This window comes from Numenius arquata, chromosome 3 (assembly GCF_964106895.1).
Source record: "Numenius arquata chromosome 3, bNumArq3.hap1.1, whole genome shotgun sequence".
Classification (NCBI taxonomy): Eukaryota; Metazoa; Chordata; class Aves; order Charadriiformes; family Scolopacidae; genus Numenius; species Numenius arquata.
Window position 1 is genome coordinate 77,232,049 of NC_133578.1, and position 20,653 is coordinate 77,252,701.

The 20,653-nt window shown below is 54.4% G+C and overlaps 1 protein-coding gene across 1 annotated transcript in view; it reads left to right on the plus strand.

Moving 5' to 3' along the window:
- Positions 1–712: 712 nt before the first annotated feature.
- The window catches only part of SCRIB (scribble planar cell polarity protein), a 97,339-nt gene continuing 77,398 nt past the window's right edge, over positions 713–20,653 (plus strand). The window contains exons 1-4 of the mRNA XM_074145821.1: positions 713–874; positions 17,835–17,952; positions 18,190–18,268; positions 19,892–19,981. Coding sequence (XP_074001922.1) covers positions 713–874; positions 17,835–17,952; positions 18,190–18,268; positions 19,892–19,981 — 449 coding nt within the window. The remainder of the gene's footprint in view (positions 875–17,834; positions 17,953–18,189; positions 18,269–19,891; positions 19,982–20,653) is intronic.

Genomic DNA, 20,653 nt, shown 5'->3' on the forward strand with positions numbered 1-20,653 from the left:
CCCTTCCAACTCTAAAAATTCAGTGAAATTCAGTGAAATTCTGGCGGGTGAAGGCAGCGCAGCCAGAGCAGGGGCTGTGGCCGAGGCGAATCCCCGGGTTCTTCCTCCAGGCCAGGCCCCGCCGCCTGCCCACCCGTCCCGGCCGCTGGGCTCGGCTGGGCCCGGTCTCGCCTCACGGCGGGCGGGTCTCGGGGCCGGCCGGGCCTCGCCTCGCTTCACGGCGGGCGGGCCCCCTAACAGCGCCAGGCCAGGCCAGGCCAGGCCTCTCGGTCCCGGCTGGGCCGGGCCTCGCCCCACGGCGGGCGGGCCCCGGGGCCGCGCAGGGGCGGTGGCTGGGCCGGGCCTCACCTCATGGCGGGCGGCCCCCGGGGCCGGGCCGGACCAGACCTCGCCCCACGGCGGGCGGGCCCCGGGGGCCGGGCGCGGGGCAGGGCGGGAGCGGACTCCGCTTCCCGGCGACGCTCGCGGGGGGGCGGCGCGGCCCCATCAGCCGAGCGGGGCCGAACGGGCGCGGCGGGGCCCGGGCGCGGCGGCCAGGCCCGAGAGGGCGGCGCGGCAGCCGGCGAGCGGAACCGGCCCGGCGTCTGCGGCGGCGCCCGCCCCCCCACCCCCCCCGCGCATCCGGGCCCTCCCTCGGGCAGGCCCCTTCCCGGCGCGGCGGCGGCGGCCGCCCCTGCGCGCCCGGAGCGGACGGCGGCCGGGCCCCGGCGCGATGCTGCGGTGCATGCCGCCCCTCTGGCGCTGCAACCGGCACGTGGAGGCGCTGGACCGGCGGCACTGCTCGCTGCAGGCCGTGCCCGAGGAGATCTACCGCTACAGCCGCTCGCTGGAGGAGCTGCTGCTGGACGCCAACCAGCTGCGGGAGCTGCCCAAGGTGAGGCCGCGGCCCGGCCCCGGGGAGCGCGGCCCGGCGGGGCCCGGCCCGGCCCGGCCCGGTGGGTGGTCGCCCCTTGCCGCCGGCGCTGCCCCGGCCTACGCGGCCCCGCTCCCGGCAGCGGCCTCCGCCCGGCCGCGCCGCGCTCCTTCCCCCGAGCCCTCGGTGCGGAGCGCGGCTTCCCTCGGTCACAGCCCCGGCCGCCTCCCCCGGGCCAGGTGGGGCCGAGCAGAGAGAGGGTGCCGGGGCTCCGCGCTCTCCGCAGGCGCTGGGCGGGCTCGGGAGCCCCTGACTTCGGGAGGGGGGTCTCGGCCGCCCGATGAAGGTGCCTCCTGCCCGGTGGAGGGGTCTCCTGCCCGCCAAGGATAAACCCTCCGCCGAAACCGGGAGCCCTGTGCACGGCACTTGCTGCTCGGCAAAGCACAGCGTCAGTTTCCAAACTCTGGTTTGATCCCCAAACCACACAACGTGCCAGATAACTTTATTAAAAGCGGTAGAGGTGCTTTACACCGATTATCTGGGACTCCAGCCTGCACTGGGAACCTCCTGCCCGGCTCCGTGGAGCCGCAGAGCTCTCTGCGCAGGTAGCGCGGGTGGTGACTCCTCAGCGTGCTGCCACGCACCCTGCCCAGGTGGTTTCTCTGTAGGAGCAGGGGAATGGGGATCTGCTCCCCAGACCTGGCCATCTCCAGCGCCCAAAGGGTTGCCTTTCACAAGGCAGGAGTCTTGGGAAGGGGCCGAGCTCCGAGCTTGGGCCCTAAACTAGCACCAGGAACCGAAACGGGGATGTTCCCTCTCTGCTGGGAGATCTGGAGCACAGGATACCGCAGACAAGAGCTGGAATTTGAACCTGTGTCTTGGGAAGGAGGAGGCCGTAAGATGTTACTGGGCTATAGGCTGTTCTGGGGGAAGTTTTACCACGTATCCCCTGGGGAAATTGTACCATTTTTAAAAAGTTAGTGAAGTGTTACTTTGGCCAGAGGAAAAAAATAAGGGAGTCAGTAAATACAGACTAACCTTTTACTAAAATTACCTTTTATTGGAATTACTGACATGTTATGAAATTTGCCATGAAATGTGTGGGGAAAAAAAAAAAAACCACAACACAAACCAAAAACTCATTTTTGATTCAGGCCGAGGTAATTTGGTTGAGTTTTGTTAAACTGTACAATTTATGCATTCCTACCTAAGCAGATTCCCTTGTACAGACACAGCAAATTCTTGATGATCTCCTGACAGCTCTAATATTTCTGGGTTCTCTCCGTCTTTCCTGCTGGTCTGCCTCGCGCCAGGCTGCTGTGGGATTGAGCTGTGAGGGCACGTTGCTCGGGTGTGGAGACACGCGTGTGATACTTTACCAGCTCCCTTCCGTCGTGCATCTGGGGATCTTGCTGTACTTTAGGCAGGGATATTTCTCAAACTCCTGGAAAATGTGTGTTAGAGGCAGGCTGGGACTCATGAACGAGCATAAGTCTCCTCTGCAGAGGAGGCTGATTGTGACACACGCCGGTGAACCTGCCGGTCCTTGCGCTGCTCAGCTCCTTCCTGTCCAAGTAGCCACAGCCCTACTTTGGCTTTACGTAGGAGGCGTTTGGACCAGGACGTTGCTGGGTTTTGGTTAGCTTTTGAAGAGCATCTTTTGGATCATAAATGCAAATTTTATACTGACATTTTATTTACCCTGTGATCAGGTAGAGCTAATTCTGCCTGTGACAGGAGGTGCTCTGTGTCTGTCCCAAGCACCCTGTCTCTGTCACCGAAGAGCTTGTATTTGTGAATGCTGCAGTTTAATTCCAGGTGTTGTGTCTCTTTGGCTTGGGAGCATCAAGAGCTCTCGCCATGACCTCTCCCGGGTTCCCTCTAGTGTTTGAGTTCCCCCAAAGTTTTAGACTTCTGGCAAGGAATTATTGGAAAACCAATAGAGAACAGACGGGTAAGGTTCTGGTCCTCTAGGCTCAAAAGAGATGCAGTGAAGTCGGAAGAGGTGCAGTGAGCGGGGAGTGGGAAATGGCACGATCAGACCCAGTACGCAGCAGCTTCTGCACAAGGAAAATGAACGCTTACAAGATCTCTTCAGTCTGGACAAGGTAGCTCCATTCCTCCGTCAGAGGACAGAGGTCTGGAGCATCACAGATGTCCTGGAGGGAATGAACGGGGAGCAACCGACTGCTTTTTTTTCCTGCAAGGAGGGCCAGGGGGCATTAAGTGAAACCCAAAAGGACTCAGTTCAGAATAAGTGAAATAACTTTTCAGGCAAAGTGTAGTTAAGCTGAAGTGTGGAACTACTTACTGTCTGAGGTAATGGATGCTCAAGGTTTACATGAGTTCTGGAAAGAAGTGGACCAGTCCGTGGAAGAGAAGATGACTGAAAATGAGGGCACTGTCTTGTTTGTGCTGCACATCCCAGAAGAGACTCAGAGGAAGTGTTGTCTGGACTCGCTGTACTCACACCCATCCATGTCCTGTGCTGACTGCGGCTCCAGTGGGCTTTCTCCAGTCGTGGTGGGCATCGCTCCATCCCTAGGAAAACCTGAACGCCCTCTACCTCGCACACAAGGTGAGGGTCAGACATAGAATCATGGAATTGTCTGGGCTGGAAGGGACCTTTCAGCTCCTGGAGTCCAACTATCAACCCAGCACTGACCAATGTCCCTCAGCACCACATCTGCCCGGCTTTTCAGTCCCTCCAGGGACGGTGATGTGTGTGGAACGAGAGGGGTCACAAGCAAAGCACCCCTGAAGCTGCTCCTGAAGAAGTCCTGGAGATGCTGTGCCCTGGAGACGCATCAGGAAGAGCAGGCAGAAAAAGGCCCCCGGTCTCTCCCCTTTCCAACCACCCTCCCAAGTTGCCTCCAGCAATGGTTGGGTGGTCCAGAGGCAGCTGAGAAGGAGGTCTGCAGTTTGGTGGAACGAGGACACAAGGTCAGATCCACCTTGAGGTGTGACCCGATACGTGTCCTAATGTTCCATGCTCACAGAACTTACCCGAGCAGTGACATGGGGCACTTCTTAGTCCCAGGCACACAAATCATGGGCAGGAGGGACGTTATTAATGGATGTTACTGTTGGGGTCAGAAACCTGACGCAGGAGTAAGAATCTGCGTGTTCTACAAGGTGGATACGGGGTGAAAGCTGAAAATAAATTATTCTTCCTGCAGAGAAAGAGGGGATGGCAATAGACTATGTGGGCACGTGTTTTCCCTGCGGGAGGGCGATGGAGAGGCCTTTGGTTGGGGTAGGGAGGACACTTTCCTTCATAGAAACATGCCTGTTGTGTGAGAGGGACGCTGGGAGCAAGATTGGTGTGTACCACGAAGGAAGATGGGGGGAAATGTGCTTGTTTCACAGAACAGGGCTGTGTGTGCCCCTTCTGTGGGAGAAGGGCTCAAAGGGGTACTGGGATGTGCCCGTAGGGTCAGGAGAGGAGAGCAGTCAGAAAAGCCTGAATAAGAGAGCATATACAGTCTTTGGTAGCAAGTTTGACCACAGCAAGTTTGTTTCTTGAGGGTTCAAGCAGGGTTTTTGGGGAAAGCTTCCATGTGGAAGTGTTTTTTGAAGCAAAGGGGTGGAGGGGCGGCTGGTGTTTGGAAAGGTTTTGTTTTGCAGGGAGCAAACAACTGCCTTTGAAAATGCTAAGATTTATCTGACCCCCCCTTCTGTTGGTTTTCTTCCCTAGCACCCACCACCAGGCCACCTCCGCCTGACACGTTTATTGGTGTATATTCCACTTTATTCCAGAGTCCAGAGCTCTTTCTGTGGCACTGTTTTCCTCTGTAGCAGAACTTCTTCCCATGTCCCCTTCCTGCTGCTGCTGCCTTGCTCCTGATCTGATTAACCGATGATCTGCTGCCGCTGGCACTGCTGAGCGCTCTCCTCCAAGCTGTAGACGCCAAGGCTTGTTCCTCTCTGTCCTGCAGAATTCCTGCCAAGTGCTCTTCTCTCTGCTCTTCCTTCTTTTCTACTTGTCCCATGTGGAACCTTGCCGGTTTTGAGTTCTGATTTTTCCCCGTGGTGGCCACGCTCTGGCAGTTTGAAGCGATAGATTAAATCTGCATGAGGAGCATCTGCTGCCACGTTGCGGGGATTTGCTGCCGGGGTGACAGGGTGCGATTTAATGGAAAATGATAAATTCCATTTGGTAAGTTCACGAGGGTGTCTGCATCCCAGAGGGGGAAATGCCTTGCTCTGTGCTGGCTTCTGCTCTCCCTGCCTTGCACAAAGTGATCTCTGCAGGACCGTGAGTGTGTTGCACGCTACAGCAGCAGCATAAACAGCAGGGACATCGGTTTTGAGGGTACAGCCCACTAAATCATTACATTAGAGCTACAGGAAAACACCGGACTCCTTAGTCCACCCTCGGTGAGCACTTGAGGGGTGCAGGTCTCACCGGAACAGAATGATCAGACGCCGTCTGGAATTTGGAGGAGGGATTCGGAGGATGGTGCTGGTCACAGCCCGGGAGCGGAGCGTGACCAGCAGGGACCCAGAGGCTCTTGCTGGGTTTTCAGAGGAGCCCTTGGGTTTGGAGTAGGGGAGGAACAAGGGAGAGGCGGGAGGAAACCCAGGTGGAGCAGAGCTGGTCAGAGCTGGTGCAGGAGGAGGAGAGGGTGGAGCTGGGCAGGGACTGAGAACCATGAACAAGGCGATGCGGAGGAGGGAGGAGACCTCTGTGTCAGCAGGAGCATGAGGGACAGGTCTGCTGGAGACCTTCTGTGGGAAGGATTCCTGGGTGGGAAGCACAGTGAGGTGTGAAGACTGAGGGGTCGCGTAGAGAGGGGAAAAGGAGGAAACTGAAGAGCTAAGTTTGATTTTTCCCTGCCCAGGGCAGAGGGTTGGAAGTAGACGATCTTTAAGGTCCCTTCCCACCCAAATCATTCTGTGATGCTAAGTGTTTGAACAGCGGTGGTGCTGAGAGAAAAGCCCTAGGGATGTCTGATGGAGGGTTTGTCTTTTGGGGTTTTTTTTACAGTTTTTCTGCTTTGCTGTTTCCTTACTAAAGCTCCCATGATAAATTTGGCCCAGTGCAGAAAGGTTTGGGTTTTTTTTCCCCACTGCCATGGAAAACTCCGAGAGACAGACACCTGGCTGGAGCACCAAGGAGAGGAGGCCTTTTGAGTCCAGTGCAGGTCCCTTCCCGTCCTGGCTTGTTGGTGTTTGCACCTTGGCAAGGCCATTTCGGGGCTGGAAGGAGCCGTGCGGGTTCCAGGTTCCTCCTGTTCGACTGCCCTTGGCCTGGGGCAAGAGTCGGTGTCCCTTGTCCGGAGCCTGGGATCCTGCCACTGGAGCAGCGTGAAACCCCTGTGCCCTGTTTGTCACTTTCCCAAGACAAGGTGGGGCCTCGCAAAGCTAATTAAGAGCAGCTTTTAATTTCCTGGCATCTGGGGCCTGCAAGGAGGATCTTGGGTTTTATTTACTTCCATGGAGGAGTAAAGCTGCTCCTTTTAATCTCTCCGGGCTAATAGCCCTTCCCTGAGAAAGTCCCGGAGGTCAGGAGGGCCTGGGCTCCTCCTCCAGCCCTGGAGCCCACCAAGGCTGAGTGTGGGGTGGGCACCGTCTCTCCCTCTGCCTGTGAATCCTCCCATCAGAACTGCGAGCCGCATTTGTTTAACAAAACCAGTCGAGAAAACTGGTTTGACTTGCTTGTTGGGAGACCTGTGCCCACGGTTGGCATGCCTCGCTGTTCCTTCCAGGAGCTCAGGAGCCCCGTGAGTTAATGTGTACAGATGGATGTGGGTTTGTTGCTCCAAAAGCCGGGTGTTCTGGGTGTGCTGCTGCCCAGAAGCTGAAACATATGCAGGACATTCCACCCTCATTGTGTTCCCTCTGCGCAGTAACTTTCTGTCTTATAGATCCTGTGTGGTGATGAGGGGGATCTGGGATTTGTGCAGGAGCAGTAACAGCCGAGTATAAGCTCAGATGTGGGAAAAAGAGCTAATAAAACTCTTGGACATGCAATCACTGGGCATACAAACAAGAGAGCAGGAAAGAGGAGCACGGAAGTGATTTTATGCTTTAAGGTGGACAAATAAGAGTTGACTGTTGATATTCCCTTCCCTGTGAGCTCCAGGGTGTGTAGTCGGACAGTGTGCGGGCGTCCTGCCCCATGGGGATCCCAAAAGGGGCTCAGGCCTTGGAGAAAGCTCACACGAGGATGACAGCGAAGTAAAAGGCGTGCTGGGCGGCGAGGAGGGTCGGGAAGCAAGGAGTTAGGGAAGACTTTGATGACTGTGGCCTAAGCGGGGCTGCCTCTCACCAGATCTTCCTTCACGCTGGTTTCATAGGACGGAGGGAGGTCATTTGTGGAAGCACCTTCTCAGCCCTTCCCCTGGGCTCAGCAGACCCTGGGACGCGTCTCTGCCAGCTGGTTAATGACATCTCCCATGTCCTGGGGTGCCTCAGCTGCTCGGAGGGGGTTCGCACCTCAGGGATCCCTCCCGTTCCTCAGTGACAGTGGCTGGCGTGGGGTCACCTCCCTTGCTCATGGTCCAGGAGGTGCAAGCGCAGTATCGCGGTGGCCCCAAAGAGCTCTTGCTCATGACCTCCAACATCCCTCCTTATTCCCTCTGGCTGTTGTCAAATATCTGCCAGGAGGGATTTAGCGGGTGTTCCAGTGGTGGTGAGAGGTAGAGGCAGATCTGGGTTAACCTCCTCAGGCCTCCTCTGACCTGTTATGTACGTTCCCCTCAATGTTCCTGGCTTTCGTACCCGTGTTGCACCATCTCCCTGGCAGGAGCGGGGACGAGGCGGGGAACAGTGGTGGGAGACTGGGTGCCGGGGCAGAGGGATGTGATGGCCACACAGCTCTCACATCACAAGGTCCTGTGTGGTTTCTGACTCCTCCTTTTCCCATGTCTCATTCAGGGTATTTCATGGTGTGTGTCCTCCCCTGGGAGCACCTTCCTGTTCCTTGTGCTTTTCGTGTTCAGAGGAGTTGTGTATTCTCTGTCTGAGGATCTCCTGCCGTCCCCTTCCACCCAGGGACACTGAACTCTTCTGTAAGGCTTCTCCAGTCCCCCAAATGTGCACCCACAAACCCCAAGTGTACGGTCCGCTGGAGTCCAAACATCTTCCTCTCTACCAATTAATGAACTTGGTCTCCTCTGCTGTGTCTTGGTTTTCCAGTTTCAGGGTTAGAACTTATTTGTTTGGGGTTTTTTGTTTGTTTGTTTTATGGTGCTGGAGATGCATTTGTTGTATAAACTCACAGGTTGATATGATTTCCACCTTAAGAAAACACAATCCTGTTTGAAACAATGGGAGCAGGTTATTGTATAACTCTTGGCGTTTTTCCCAGTCACTAATATTTGTGGCATTAACAGATAAGTTAATTACTTTTCTGTAATTGCTAGTTGACCCTTCTTTGGTCAGAGGATCATGAGATGGTTTGGGTGGGAAGGGACCTTAAAGGCCATCCAGTGCCACCCCCTGCCCCAGGCAGGGACACCTCCCACCAGAGCAGGTTGCTCCAAGCCCCCTCCAACCTGGCCTTGAACCCCTCCAGGGATGGGGCAGCCACAGCTTCTCTGGGCAACCTGGGCCAGGCTTTCACCGCCCTCACAGCAAAGAAGTTCTTCCCCAGATCTCATCTCAATCTCCCCTCGTTCAGTGTCAAACCCTTCCCCCTCATCCTGTGGCTCCCCTCCCTCATCCAGAGTCCCTCCCCAGCTTTCCTGGAGCCCCTTGAGGGACTGGATGGGGCTCGAGGGACTCCAGCCCTCGCAGGATGGATGGTTTAGAAGAAGAGGAGGAGACTGGTGGGTCAGCTGGAGAAGGCTGTTCCTGTGGTGCCGGGATGCCGAAGGGGCTGGGTGGGGAGAGAGAAATGGTGGAGTAGATAAGGAAGGGGGAGAGGGCTGTGGATAGTGCTTGGGGTGTATTCGGTTTTGCTTCTTCGCTGAGCTCGGTGGAGGGACCCTCTCTTGGTGCAGTGGTAGGTGCTGCTTGTGTCTGAGGTGCAGCCTGGCCATTAACTGCTGCACTCAGGAAACCCCCCACAGCTCTCTCCGAGAGCGAGGTGTTAATTGCGGTTTCGTGAGCTAATTCTCGCTTGGGGGTTTCCTCTCTGTGCTTTGTCATTATATTTGGGACCCAAGATGCTGCTGCTCCTGCCTGGGGAGCGGTGTCCAGCCCCGGAGGGAACTGCGTTCCTCAGGCCCCACTCCACCACCTGGGAAGAAGCAGCTGGAGAGCCCTTGGCGTGGAGACAACTTGCTTTGCCTTATCTGGAACGTGTTCCTGACGCTTAAGTACTTTTATATATTTGAAGTACATTCCTCAGGGTCTGATACACGGGGTTAAATAGTGGGAAATCCGGCCGATCTGCGCTGGGGGGGACTGTGTGGCGGCGGCCATGGGGCAGGGTCCATCTCCTCCCACCCCAGTGTGTGGGAGCATGTGGGGCTGCTGGTGTTCGTAGTGCTTGGTGCCCCGTCCCCGCCTCTCCTCCTTGGCCTAGGGCTGCCTGGGGTGGGCAGGCAAGGAGAGACCCCCCCTTGTCTTTCCCTGCTGAGGCACAGGGAGGGTGGGTGCCCGTGGCCATCAGCTGCGGACCCGTGGCCAGATGCTGCCGTGCCTGGAGCTCGGCCACTGCTCTTTGGGGCGCTGCTGTTGCTGCCTTTCAGGTGCTTGTGGTTATCATGCTTGTGGCCAGAAGAGGCTAAAGCCACTCCAGTATCTGGGGCAGATGGAATTACGGAATTGTTTAGGTTGGAAGGGACCTTTCAGCTCCTGGAGTCCAACCATGGACCCAGCACTGACCAACCCACCACTGACCCATGTCCCTCAGCACCACCTCTGCCCGGCTTTTCAATCCCTCCAGGGATGGTGACTCCACCACTGCCCTGGGCAGCCTCTTCCAAGGCTTCACAGCCCTTTCCACAAAGGAATTTTTCCCAGTCTCCATCCTAACCCTCCCCTGGCCCAACTGGAGGCCATTTCCTCTTGTCCCATGGCCTGTTCCTTGGGAGAAGAGACCAACCCCCCCTGGCTACACCCTCCTTTCAGGGAGCTGTAGAGAGCGATGGGGTCTCCCCTCAGCCCCCTTTTCTCCAGGCTGAATCCCCCCAGCTCCCTCAGCTGCTCCTCAGAAGTTCTCCAGCCCCTTCTCCTTGGTCTCCAGACCCCTCACCGGCTCTGTTGTCCTTCTCTGGGCTCATTCCAGCCCCTCGATGTCTTTTTTTCAGATGCTGCAAGGAGTGGAGAATGAAACACTGCTATAGTCAGAACTAGTTATTTGGGAAGATCTATTCCTTGTTTGTGCTGGGAAATGGGTCTGAATTCTGGGGTTTTGTCCCAGTCCTGCTCAGTGGGGCAGGACAAGTCTCCGGGTAGATGTCACCAGGCCCTGCCCAGGCAATGGCAGTGGTGCCACCACCGCTGGACCTCCAGACTGGTGTTCTCACCTCCCAGCAATGGCCATCACTTTTTTCCTCTCTGCTACAATTGACTCCGTTACCTTCCGTCAAGTGGAGTGATTCTTCTCGGATCTACCCATTCTGGGAGCGTATCTCGTTTTCTCCTGGCACAGGGAGAGGTGTGTCTGGAGCTCACACGCTGGTGACACAGCCAGGGCTGGCGTCCCGCCCAAGCTGCCCGGCCATGGGGCAGAAGACTTTCAGGTTCTGTGGCTTCACCTGTGAGGTGCTGGCTTTGAGCAGAGCGACTTGGCAGGACTGAGGTTGACCTCGGAGCCGATCAGTTCCCAGAGTGGTTTTGCTTTGTGAGATTTGCTTCCAGCTCCGCTGGAGTCCCTCTCATCCAGCTGGTTGTCCCCACAGGCCACCCCCCCGGCACAGCCCTCAGAGATCAGCTCCTTCTCTCATCAGAGAGTTCTCTTCACCCTTCTCCAAGAGCGGGCAGGCAGACACACGTGTCCCGCAGAGCACGCGGCGGAGTCTCTGCTTCCCCCGTGGGCGGTGCTTAAGATGTCAAGCCCCTGTTTCATCAGGAAAATGGGAATGGGAAAATGGGAATGAAGCACAAGGCTCAGATCCGTGATCTGGTTTTAAGGAGCTGCGTTTGGCTGCCGACAGACCCCTCCTGCCCGCAGTGACTGTCCTCTGCACCCTGTCTGGATGGGGACCACCGTGGAGCTCTGCTGCGCGCCCAGCCCGTGGTGGCTTGGGAAGCCAGGACCTGCTCTTGCGCGTGAATCACCAGGAGGGGTGTAATTATTTTCCTTGCCACATAGTCTGATCCTGCCTTTAATTAAACATGTGCTGTCCTGCTGACAGCAATGGGACCGTACCAGTGAGGTTTGACAGTTGGACTTGAAGTTCTTTTAAGACTAATGAGATGTAAGGAGGACCCATCCTTATCACCAGCACTTCCAGGATGGGAAAGGTGAGCAGAACCTCTGCCCTGGGTCCCCTTGACCTGTAGTGGAGGAGAAGGGTCGCAGCAGACACTGTTGGTGTGCTCCATCCCTGCAGCAAAATCACCTGGTCATGGCTCTGGGCCTTGGTCTCGGAGGCGGCCTGTTGTCACAGGGTGTTTTTGAAGAAAAGCAGAGATCTGAGACCCGCTCTGTGCCTGGCAGAGCTTGGGAACACCTTGACAGTTCTGGCTGCAGAAGCAAGAAGGTTTTGTGCAATTCCAGCGTGAAGGACGGTGTTTGTAGTGTCGACACAGTGCCTGGTCTCCAGATGTATGAATTGTCACCTTATTTCCTTCACCTTATTTCAAAAGCCTTATTGTTGCCTTGTTTCTAAGCCGTTGGCCCATGTGTCAGATCGCTGTGGCTCTAGGATTGTGTAAGTTGGGTGTCTGGCTCCTCCTCTTCCTCTGGCATGTGTCCCGTTCCCCTTCAGAGCCATCTCACCTTGAGAAATGCCCCGTCTTGATGAGTGTGTTCCACTGAAGCCTGCTCAAAGCCTGCTTGGTCGAGGGGAGAAACGTCCCTAGGGCCAGGGGTTGATGGCAGCCCCCACGAGCCATCTGTGCTGTGGGACAGTGTGGCTCCAGAGGCATCTGGAGTCCTGGGCCCACTTCTGGGCCCCGCAGTTCCAGAAGGACTGGAAACTGCTGGAGAGATTCCAGCAGGGGCTGCGAGGATGATGAGGGACTGGAGCATCTCTGTGATGAGGAAGGGCTGAGTGACCTGAGGCTGTTCAGCCTGGAGAAGAGCAGACTGAGAGGGGACCTCAGGCCTGCCCTGGGGATTTTGTTGTTTCTTGGAAACGCCGTAGTTGGGTGGTAGCTCAGAGGGCTTGTGCTGACTCTTTCATCCCTTGTCCTTTTTCCCTTTTTCATTCTCCACCTCTTATCTGGGTGAATACGTGAGCAGGGGGAGGCAGGGCTCGGCTGAGCATCACTCTCCAGCAGAAAGGAGGCCCTTGGGGGGGGGGTGCCCAAGTTCCCACCATCACTATCTGAACACTGTGGTTCTCCAGACTCACCTAATAGCTCCATTCACCTTTGTTTCGTGTCCTGGGCCTTTTCCGCAGCCTCACTCCTAACGCTGGGAGCTTCGCAGATAGGATCATGGACAGTGAAAGAGATTTGGAGGAAGTTCGTCACATCAGTAAGCTGGAGAAACACAGCTTAGTTGGAGGCGTGCTCATTGCAGAGAGGTTGATGGAACCTCTTTCAGACGTTCTCTAGGGCCTCTCATAGACAAGAGACTGGGCTTACAAGGGCCCTTTCTGGCTTTGCTGTGTGTGTGCCTGCTGTGTGTGACTCTGCCTGGGCTGGAGTGTTGAGCTGCTGCGCAGAGGGACCTTGGCAGGCTGGAAACATGGGCCAAGGGGCTTCTCATGGAGTTCGGCAAAGGGAAATGCCAGTTTCTGAGCCTGGGGAGGAATAACCTCACACCAGTACAGACCACCCGAAAAGCAGGAGATGCTGGTGGACCACAGATTGACCAGCAGTGAGGAAGAGCGATTCCAGCAGGTCAAGGGAGGTGATCCTTCCCCACTGTTCTGCACTGGTGAAACCACGTCTGGAGGGCTGTGTCCAGCACTGGGCTCCCCAGTGCAGGGAAGACGTGGACGTAGAGGAGCGTGTCTTTCACAGGGCCACAAATGATTAAGAGACTGGAGCATCTGTGACACGGGGAGAGACTGAGAGAGCTGGGACTGTTCAGCCTGGAGCAGAGGCGGCTCTGGGGGATTTTACGAACATGTGTATAATGTCTGGGAACAAAGGAGATGGAGCCTGACTCTTCTCAGTAGTGTCCTGTGGCAGGACAAGAGCGAAATAGAAGAAATTCTGTTTAAATGTAAGGAAACACTTTTTTTTTTTTTTTTTCTGAAGGGGTGCTCAAACACTGGAACATGTTGCACAGTTGAGATTGCAGAATGTCCATCCTTGGAGATACTCAAAACCTGAGTGGATGCAGCCCTGGGTGACCTGCTGTAGCTGACCCTGCTTTGAGCAAAGGTTAGACTGGCTGATCTTGAGAGGTCCCTTCCAGCCTCAGCTGTTCCCTGGTTCCGCTGTACCTGCCTCTGTGATGCAAAATGCCTTCTTGAGAGAACTGCTGCATTCGGAAATCTGTCCCCCACTCAAGGTGGCCGATGGAGCCAGTTTTGGGGTTGGACACATAATGGGTGAGGAAGGGACACAGTGACTGTCAGACTCCGGTCTCTACTCAGGAGTTCGGCATCTCCCTCTCAGTTTTGGCCGGCACCACCTCTAGTGCCACCCATCTGGGGAGCCGTCATGACACGTTGAGTACGAGGCCAGGAGCTCATTTCTACATCAGGTGAGAGTTTCCTCCTCCCTGGGCTTGCTCCGCTTTCCCAGGCAAGAGCACGCCCTCAGCCGCAGCCGTGGGCTGACCCGGCTTCTTAATTAGGTGCCGGCAAAACACTTCATGTGTAATGAGCTCCACAGCACCGGGGACTCCTGTGCTTTTGGGTCTCACTGGGTGAGAACTCTGCAAAGTGGCATGTCGGGCGTCCCAGCGTGATCGGTAAGAGGTGTGTCCCAGGTTGGTGGAGCCTCCTGGTCAGTACGTGCGGCCCAGGGCTTTCTCAATACACAGGTATTTCACTTCCTCGGCAGAAGCCGAAGGTGACTCTGCCAAACGCAGCCTGGGTTTGCTGCTACCAGTGTTTCTCATTTCCATAAACTGGCTGAGCCTGTTACTGTGTCTCTGGAGAACCTCAGACAAAACGGCGAGGTGCTGTCGGGAGGTGTTCCCTGGGCAGAGCTGCACTAACCCTTGGAGATGAGTGCCCCGAGGCCAGGGGGTTCTGCTCGGCTGGTCCTAATACTGCAGTGTGAAGCTGACATTTCTTCCCCTTTGCAGTGATGATGGCTTTGACTGTCAGTGCTGATTCTGCTCTATTAGCCTGATAGGTTTTTCTTCTATAAAATTAGATATTAGATATTTTTCCCCTATAAAGTTACTCCAAAGGCAGTGGTCTGAATCAGGAGGTTCATTAATAACTGCGCTGGGTTTACATCCTTTCTCGCTTCTGCCTGTACCATTACATTTCACTACTGAGGTGGCTCTTCTGAAGTTGCTGAGGCATCGGTTGCCGTTAAAACAGAAGTTAAGTCTTTCCAGTGGTTGGCTGGACCTGGCTGACAAGTGTCCTGTGTCCGACAGGAGCAGAGTGAGTAGCTCAGGGTGCTCAGTTGGAGTTTCTTGGGAACCCAACCCGTTTATAGTGGGCGGATGTTTAACTGACCCAAGTGTAGCTTCCAAGTGACTGGTGCGGTTTAACTGTGCAACGTTTGTCACAGTCAGGGGTCTCCTGAAGTTGTGGTGGTTCTCTTCCACTGTTTATGTTGGTTGCACACTTCAGTATTTGCCTGGCAACAGCAAAAAGGGCCGTTAGAGGCCTTTTATGGGGTTACGCAAAGGGGCCTGTGAGTTTGACTTCATGTCGTGTGTGCTGCTGTCACAAGAGTGGTCTGGATCGGGACTGGTTATGGGCACAGGGTGGCCAAGCTCCTTGTGCTGCTGTAGGAAAAACATTCAGGAGCAGAGCAGCCTGTCGAGGGAAAATAAAGTTGTGTTGGTGTATCTGTGCTCCAGCAGCACTTCATTGGCCCCGTCCTGTTGCTGCGGGTTAGTGACGGGGAGTCAGTAAGTGCCTAACAATTAACAAGAAGGTTTTTCTAGTCGGAGTGGAGGTGGTGGCTCACCTGCATTCTGCTTAACTTTCTCTTTTTTTATTTGCAAATATAACATCTTAGTTCTTGCATGGGAAGGCTGTAATTCTGCATTTGTGTTTTGTGGCCTCCACTGATGACTTGTGACTAGTTAGAATTTCTGTCGCGTCCAAGTATTTAATTCAAGTCCAGCTTAACTGACTGAGGAAACGGGATGTGCTGATCCCGTTGTCGTGCTGTTTGCTGACTGGGAATTTGTGCACAGACCTGATCGGAGCCTGGCAGCTCTGTGAGGTGCTGGAGGTTTTTGGTTACCTTTTTATTTAAAAAAAGAAAAAGCTGGGGGAGAAAATGTGCTGTTTAACTGCTATAAAAAAGTAGCATACAGAGCAAGGTGTTTTGGAACATCCTCTTTAGTAGATGTCTCTGTGCTGGTAAAAGCAATGCAGTTGGTTCTGTGAAATGGCAATAAACTGCGTGGAGGCGGCTGCTGAGCCAAAGGGTGGTGTTTTGCTTTTGATGGGCGAGCTGAGAAAGTAAAACTTAACTGTAGGCAAAACTGAAGTCAATGTTCGCAGCTACCAGTTTGCCCCACAGATAATTAGCTTTCAAATCTCTATTGTCCCAATAAACGCTTCCCATATATCTTGCAGTGCAGCATCTGGCATGATTTTATTCCAGTTTATTCTAAAAAGTTGTTAGTTTTGGGAGGTTTTTTTTGGTTGTTTTTTTTTTTTTGAACAAGTGTGCACGTGTATTTTGAGACTGGCTGCAGTTTGTCGGCAGAAGTGCTGGGAGTGTGGACTATGGATGTTCCGCTCCCTTTGTTATTTTCCGACGTGTAGGCTCTGGCGGGTGAGCACAATGTCTTGCCTGGAATTTCCTTGCATTCTAAAATTAGGAGAAGGCTCTAGGAAACAATAGCAAATCACGTCTCTGAACCTCCTGCTCTGGCCTGAACCTTTGTTGTCATTTAGACTTTCACCTACTTCCCTTCTTACTGAACTGATTTGCATTAGATAAACTGAATTAAAAAGAACTTGTGCTGCTCAGTGTCAAGAGGACTTTTTCTTCTTTTTTTTTAACTTATTCTGCTGATAATGGGCTCCTGTCTGACTTCAGGATGTCGGGAGTGTGAATGTCATGTCCCTGCTGTCCATCCCAGAGCACTCCTGTTCAGAGTTTCCTAAATCAAATCAAAGCACGCTCAAACAGGCACAAACAGACATAGGGGTTAACCTGTATAATTAAGATGTTTGTCTTTTTACAAAAAGTAGTAAATTATTGGTGCCAGACAATCTTTGAAACCTCAAGAAATCCAGTAGCGTGAATTACTGGCTCTTTTCCTTCCTTGGCACTTATCAGTAAACGATCTGTGAAATCCTCATGAAATCTACACTTGAATATCCTCAGGAAATCCCCCCAGAAGTGTCCCATCGGGGGAGACACAGGGTCACCCCCTGCTCTGATCCCGCAGAGCTCAAAGGGTCACACCTTGGGATCGTGAGATGATTGACTTCGGTTGGTGTGCTTCCATTTTGGCCACGGTTCTTGTCAGGTAATTCTGGAACCTTCTGGAGCAGCTTCAACCCAGGCAGCAGGAGGTCTGGGTACGGGGAGGGGGTCCCTGATGATCCCAACTCACTGCGCTTGTGACCAGGACAAGAAAGTGCCCGATTGTCCCAACTCACCGCACTAGCAACCAAGATAAGGAAGTGCCAGATGGTCCTAGCCCAAGGGACCAAGACGGGAACATGATATTGGCTGGTCCCGTCACTGTGACGTGGCCCAGGGGGGTCTGCACCACCACACGCCACCCCCAACCAGAACAAACCTCAGTCCCCTGCAGCAGTTCCTGGGGAGGGAGGTTCAGCCTTTGATGGAGGTGGATTACTGAAAGGCAACTGAAGAAGAAGGTTCAGAGCTCGAGCTCTTGTCTGGTCCTTCTCGGTGTGGTCTGTGCAACCGCACAGCACTGTCTCTCTGGACTGTTCTGGGATCTGTAGGCAATCCTGCAACCACATCTCCTGCTGCCCACTGAAACCTTCTGCCTCCGGCGGAGGACAGTCGGGATGGTTACGTGGGTTAGAAGCAGCTTCTGCGTGTCCCTTCGTGGACCAGAGCTTGTTCCGAACTTCATCACTACCTTCTCTTGCATCAAGGGTTGAGTTGTTTGCTGCTTAAGGTTTGGCCACCTAAACCTCATCAGCTGCTGGAGGTGACGGGACCCAGACACCCCACCAGAGACACGGCATTGCTTCAGGTCTGTGCCACAGTCTCTGCCTCTCCCTGTTTGCGGTTATGGGTAACCTTCTTAAACCTCTCCTGTTTTCTGGCCTGATACTGTTTGTTTGTTATTCCTGGGCGCTCTGATACCCCGCAGGAAATGCAGCCAATGCCACAGCCTGGGTTTCCATCCTGTCCCGTGTCCCACCTCCCACAATAGTTAGAAGCAGCTGCGAGATTCGTTCAGTTGATAATTCTAGTATGTCGTGTTTAGTAAATGTACGGAGAGGCTGTTGGTGTCTAGAAAGAGTATGATGGATGAATCTTGTAATTTACTGTTTGTAGCTCATACAGTTGACTTCTGAGGACAAGGGTAGGTGTGAAGATGCTGGATGCTGTTAGACCAGGAGACCTCTAGAGGTCCCTTCCCATAAACAGTGCTCTGTCTGTGGTGTTTCTAGAAAGGAATTTTCGTCTCTAATTCTTCATTACTTGGGCCCTGCAGACGCTTTGCCCACTCCTTCTCTTTCCCGCTATGAGTGGCACAAACACTTTCCCCGTTGGCGCAGGGACCCGTCACTGATGTCCTGATGCTCAGGTTTGCCCTGGGGTGAGAAGACACGTTCCCACAGAGCTGCTGCTGACCCAGTTTCCTTCTCTCCTGTCGTAGCCTTTCTTCAGGCTTCTGAACCTGCGCAAGCTGGGCCTGAGCGACAATGAGATTCAGAGACTTCCCCCTGAGGTGGCCAACTTCATGCAGCTGGTGGAACTGGACATCTCCCGAAACGGTAAGGGCAGAGCAGGATGGGGATGGGTGCCCCACAGCCCTGCGTTCTCCTGCGTGGTAGAACATGTTACTTGTGTTCTGGAAGGGGCAGCGCCCTTTCATGGCCCTGCAGAGTGACCTCTCATGGGTCTCATGGTTATCTTATGGTGTCTTAGGCTGTCACCAGCACCTGGTCACCCATTTTCCACATGACAGGTTCTTCTTGAGCCTCTTTTATCTTTCATGTATTTTTTTCCAGACATTCCAGAAATTCCTGAAAGCATCAAATTCTGCAAATCCTTGGAAATTGCGGACTTCAGTGGGAATCCTCTCTCCAGGTAGGAAGGCACATGCAACCCTGAAGTTGAAATTCCTCATTCTCCCTATCGTTCTCTGGTCCTTATCTCATAATTGTCCTCCCTTGGGAGTCAAGGGAAGGATCATGCCTTTGCCAAGACCTGCAGGTGTCTGCTCTCCTGAGGTGGAGCACTCAGCGCAGGGAGGAGCTGGTCTGTGCTCCATCTTCTGAAGGGCTTGGATTGAGGAGCCTTCCATCATTCTCCTGCCACTGGTGTGAAGGGTGAGGGCTTCTGTCCTCTTGGGTGGGGAGGGAGCAACAAACTTTCTCCCTTACCCTGATGGACAAACCGGAGTGAACGTGGGCTGGTTGTACCCCAGAGGAGCAGAGAAAAGTCCTTTTTGCTCTGTCATCTGATAACTTAGGATGGACCGTCTTTTGCACTCTGCGTTTGGTTGGGTTCCCTGGTATCTCAGTGCCCAGAGCTGTGTCCAAGAACAGGGCTCTTGGCCTTGTCTCTTCAGTTGTCTGTCTCCACAGATCTTAATCCATGATGTTTTGGGAGTTTACGTGTGGCTCCTCTGCCTTGGTGACCTGTGCTTTCAGGCACTGGTGTCATAGAATCACCGAATGGTTTGTGTGGGAAGGGACCTCAAAGCCCCCCCAGTGCCACCCCCTGCCCTGGGCAAGAACATCTCCCACCAGAGCAGGTTGCTCCAAGCCCCCTCCAACCTGGCCTTGAACCCCTCCAGGGATGGGGCAGCCACAGCTTCTCTGGGCAACCTGGGCCAGGCTCTCACCGCCCTTGGGGTGAAGAATTTCCCCCCAAGATCTCACCTAAATCTCCCCTTTTGCAGCTTAAAACCCTTCCCCCTCGTCCTATGGCTCCCCTCCCTGATCAAGAGTCCTTCCCCACCCCTCCTGTGGTCCCCTTTGTTCTTTGTCAGGGTCTCTGTAGATGCCACCCTGACTCCTCCAGATTCCTGCTGCCCTTCCTGCTCCTTGGCAGACGCTGCCCACGTTGCCCTTTAGATAGACTTAACTCTCTGCTTCCCTCTTGTGGCGACAGAACGGGACAAGCTCTTCACTCGTGAGAGTCCTGGTACCACAGGAATGACCAGCACTTCCACGCTAGAACTTGTCAGACTTTTTGTGGCCCAGAGTTGTAAAATGTGTGTGGTGAGCGGTGGGGCAGGGAGGACCCAGGAACCGCCTGTGAAGAGCAAAGGATTTCTTCTTTTCATGGGGCTTTCCCTCTTCTGTTGCACCTTGGAGCTGTCACGATGGTACCGCTTGGTCCCAGGGAAGGCTGCAGTGCCATCTGCAGAAATATCCTTAGAGGGTCACTTGGATTCCTTGGTAGCCCTCCCTGCTCTGAAATTCAAGTGATCACATGAAATAATTGGGTCTGGGACTCGTGCTTGGGCCCTGCAGAGCCAAGTTCGCACACTTGGACACAGAGTGGCTCTGGTGCAAGGGAGTATTGTCTTGGAAACGGTGCGTATCCTGGATCAGGAGCCAGGGTCACACTTGCTTCCTGCTCTTCTCCTTTCCACGTGTTGATACCGATTGGGCTAAAACTGGCTTTTGGGGGATTTGAGTGAGGGATTTAGGGAATTTATGCACAGAGTTAATGGTGGTTTGTTCTATCATGCTTTTACAGGCTTCCTGAGGGCTTCACACAGCTTCGGAGCCTGGGCCATTTGGCCCTGAATGATGTGTCCCTGCAGAGCCTCCCAAGTGACATTGGGAAGTGAGTATGTCCCTGCTGTCACAGCAGGGAGGAGGGCTGGGGAGGGCACACTGCGCTGTCAAGCTGGCAGCACCAGCGGGGCTTGGAGGGAAGAGCGTGACGTCCCAGTTACAGCCTGCCACCATACCAGCCGTGCCGTGCGAGCACCCCTAAGCGTAAGATTGTTAAAAAGCAACCTTTTAAAAAGGTTCTTTTCGTGGTCTGGGCTGTGTCTCCCCCTCTGTGGTCTCTGGCACAGGCAAGGAGCGCGTCCAGGCTTCTCAGACCCTCTCCTTCCTTATTCCACGAGTGCCCATTGTCCCCTGTCCACCGGGGGTGGTCTGTCTGATGATGTTGAGATGGTTTATGCTGGTAACAAATGGCCACGGCAAAGCCTGTGCGGTGCAGTTCCTCTCCCCAGGATTTGGCTTTCTACCCATGAGGGATTTTATCTTTCTCGGCAGCCAGTCCTGTGTGTGATACCACATTTCCTTGTCCTGAGTCTGGGCACAGTGTTGTTTCCCCGTGATTTTGCAGTACACAGTCACCTTCATCAGAAGCCGTTTAAGATCCTCTCTGTGTGTTTTGTTTTCCCCGACCATCTCCATTCCCGTTCGTCCATCTGCACAGGCCGTGAGGGGTGGTCCCACGGGAAGGGCTTTGGGCAGCTCCCAGTGAATCTGGCTTTCTCGC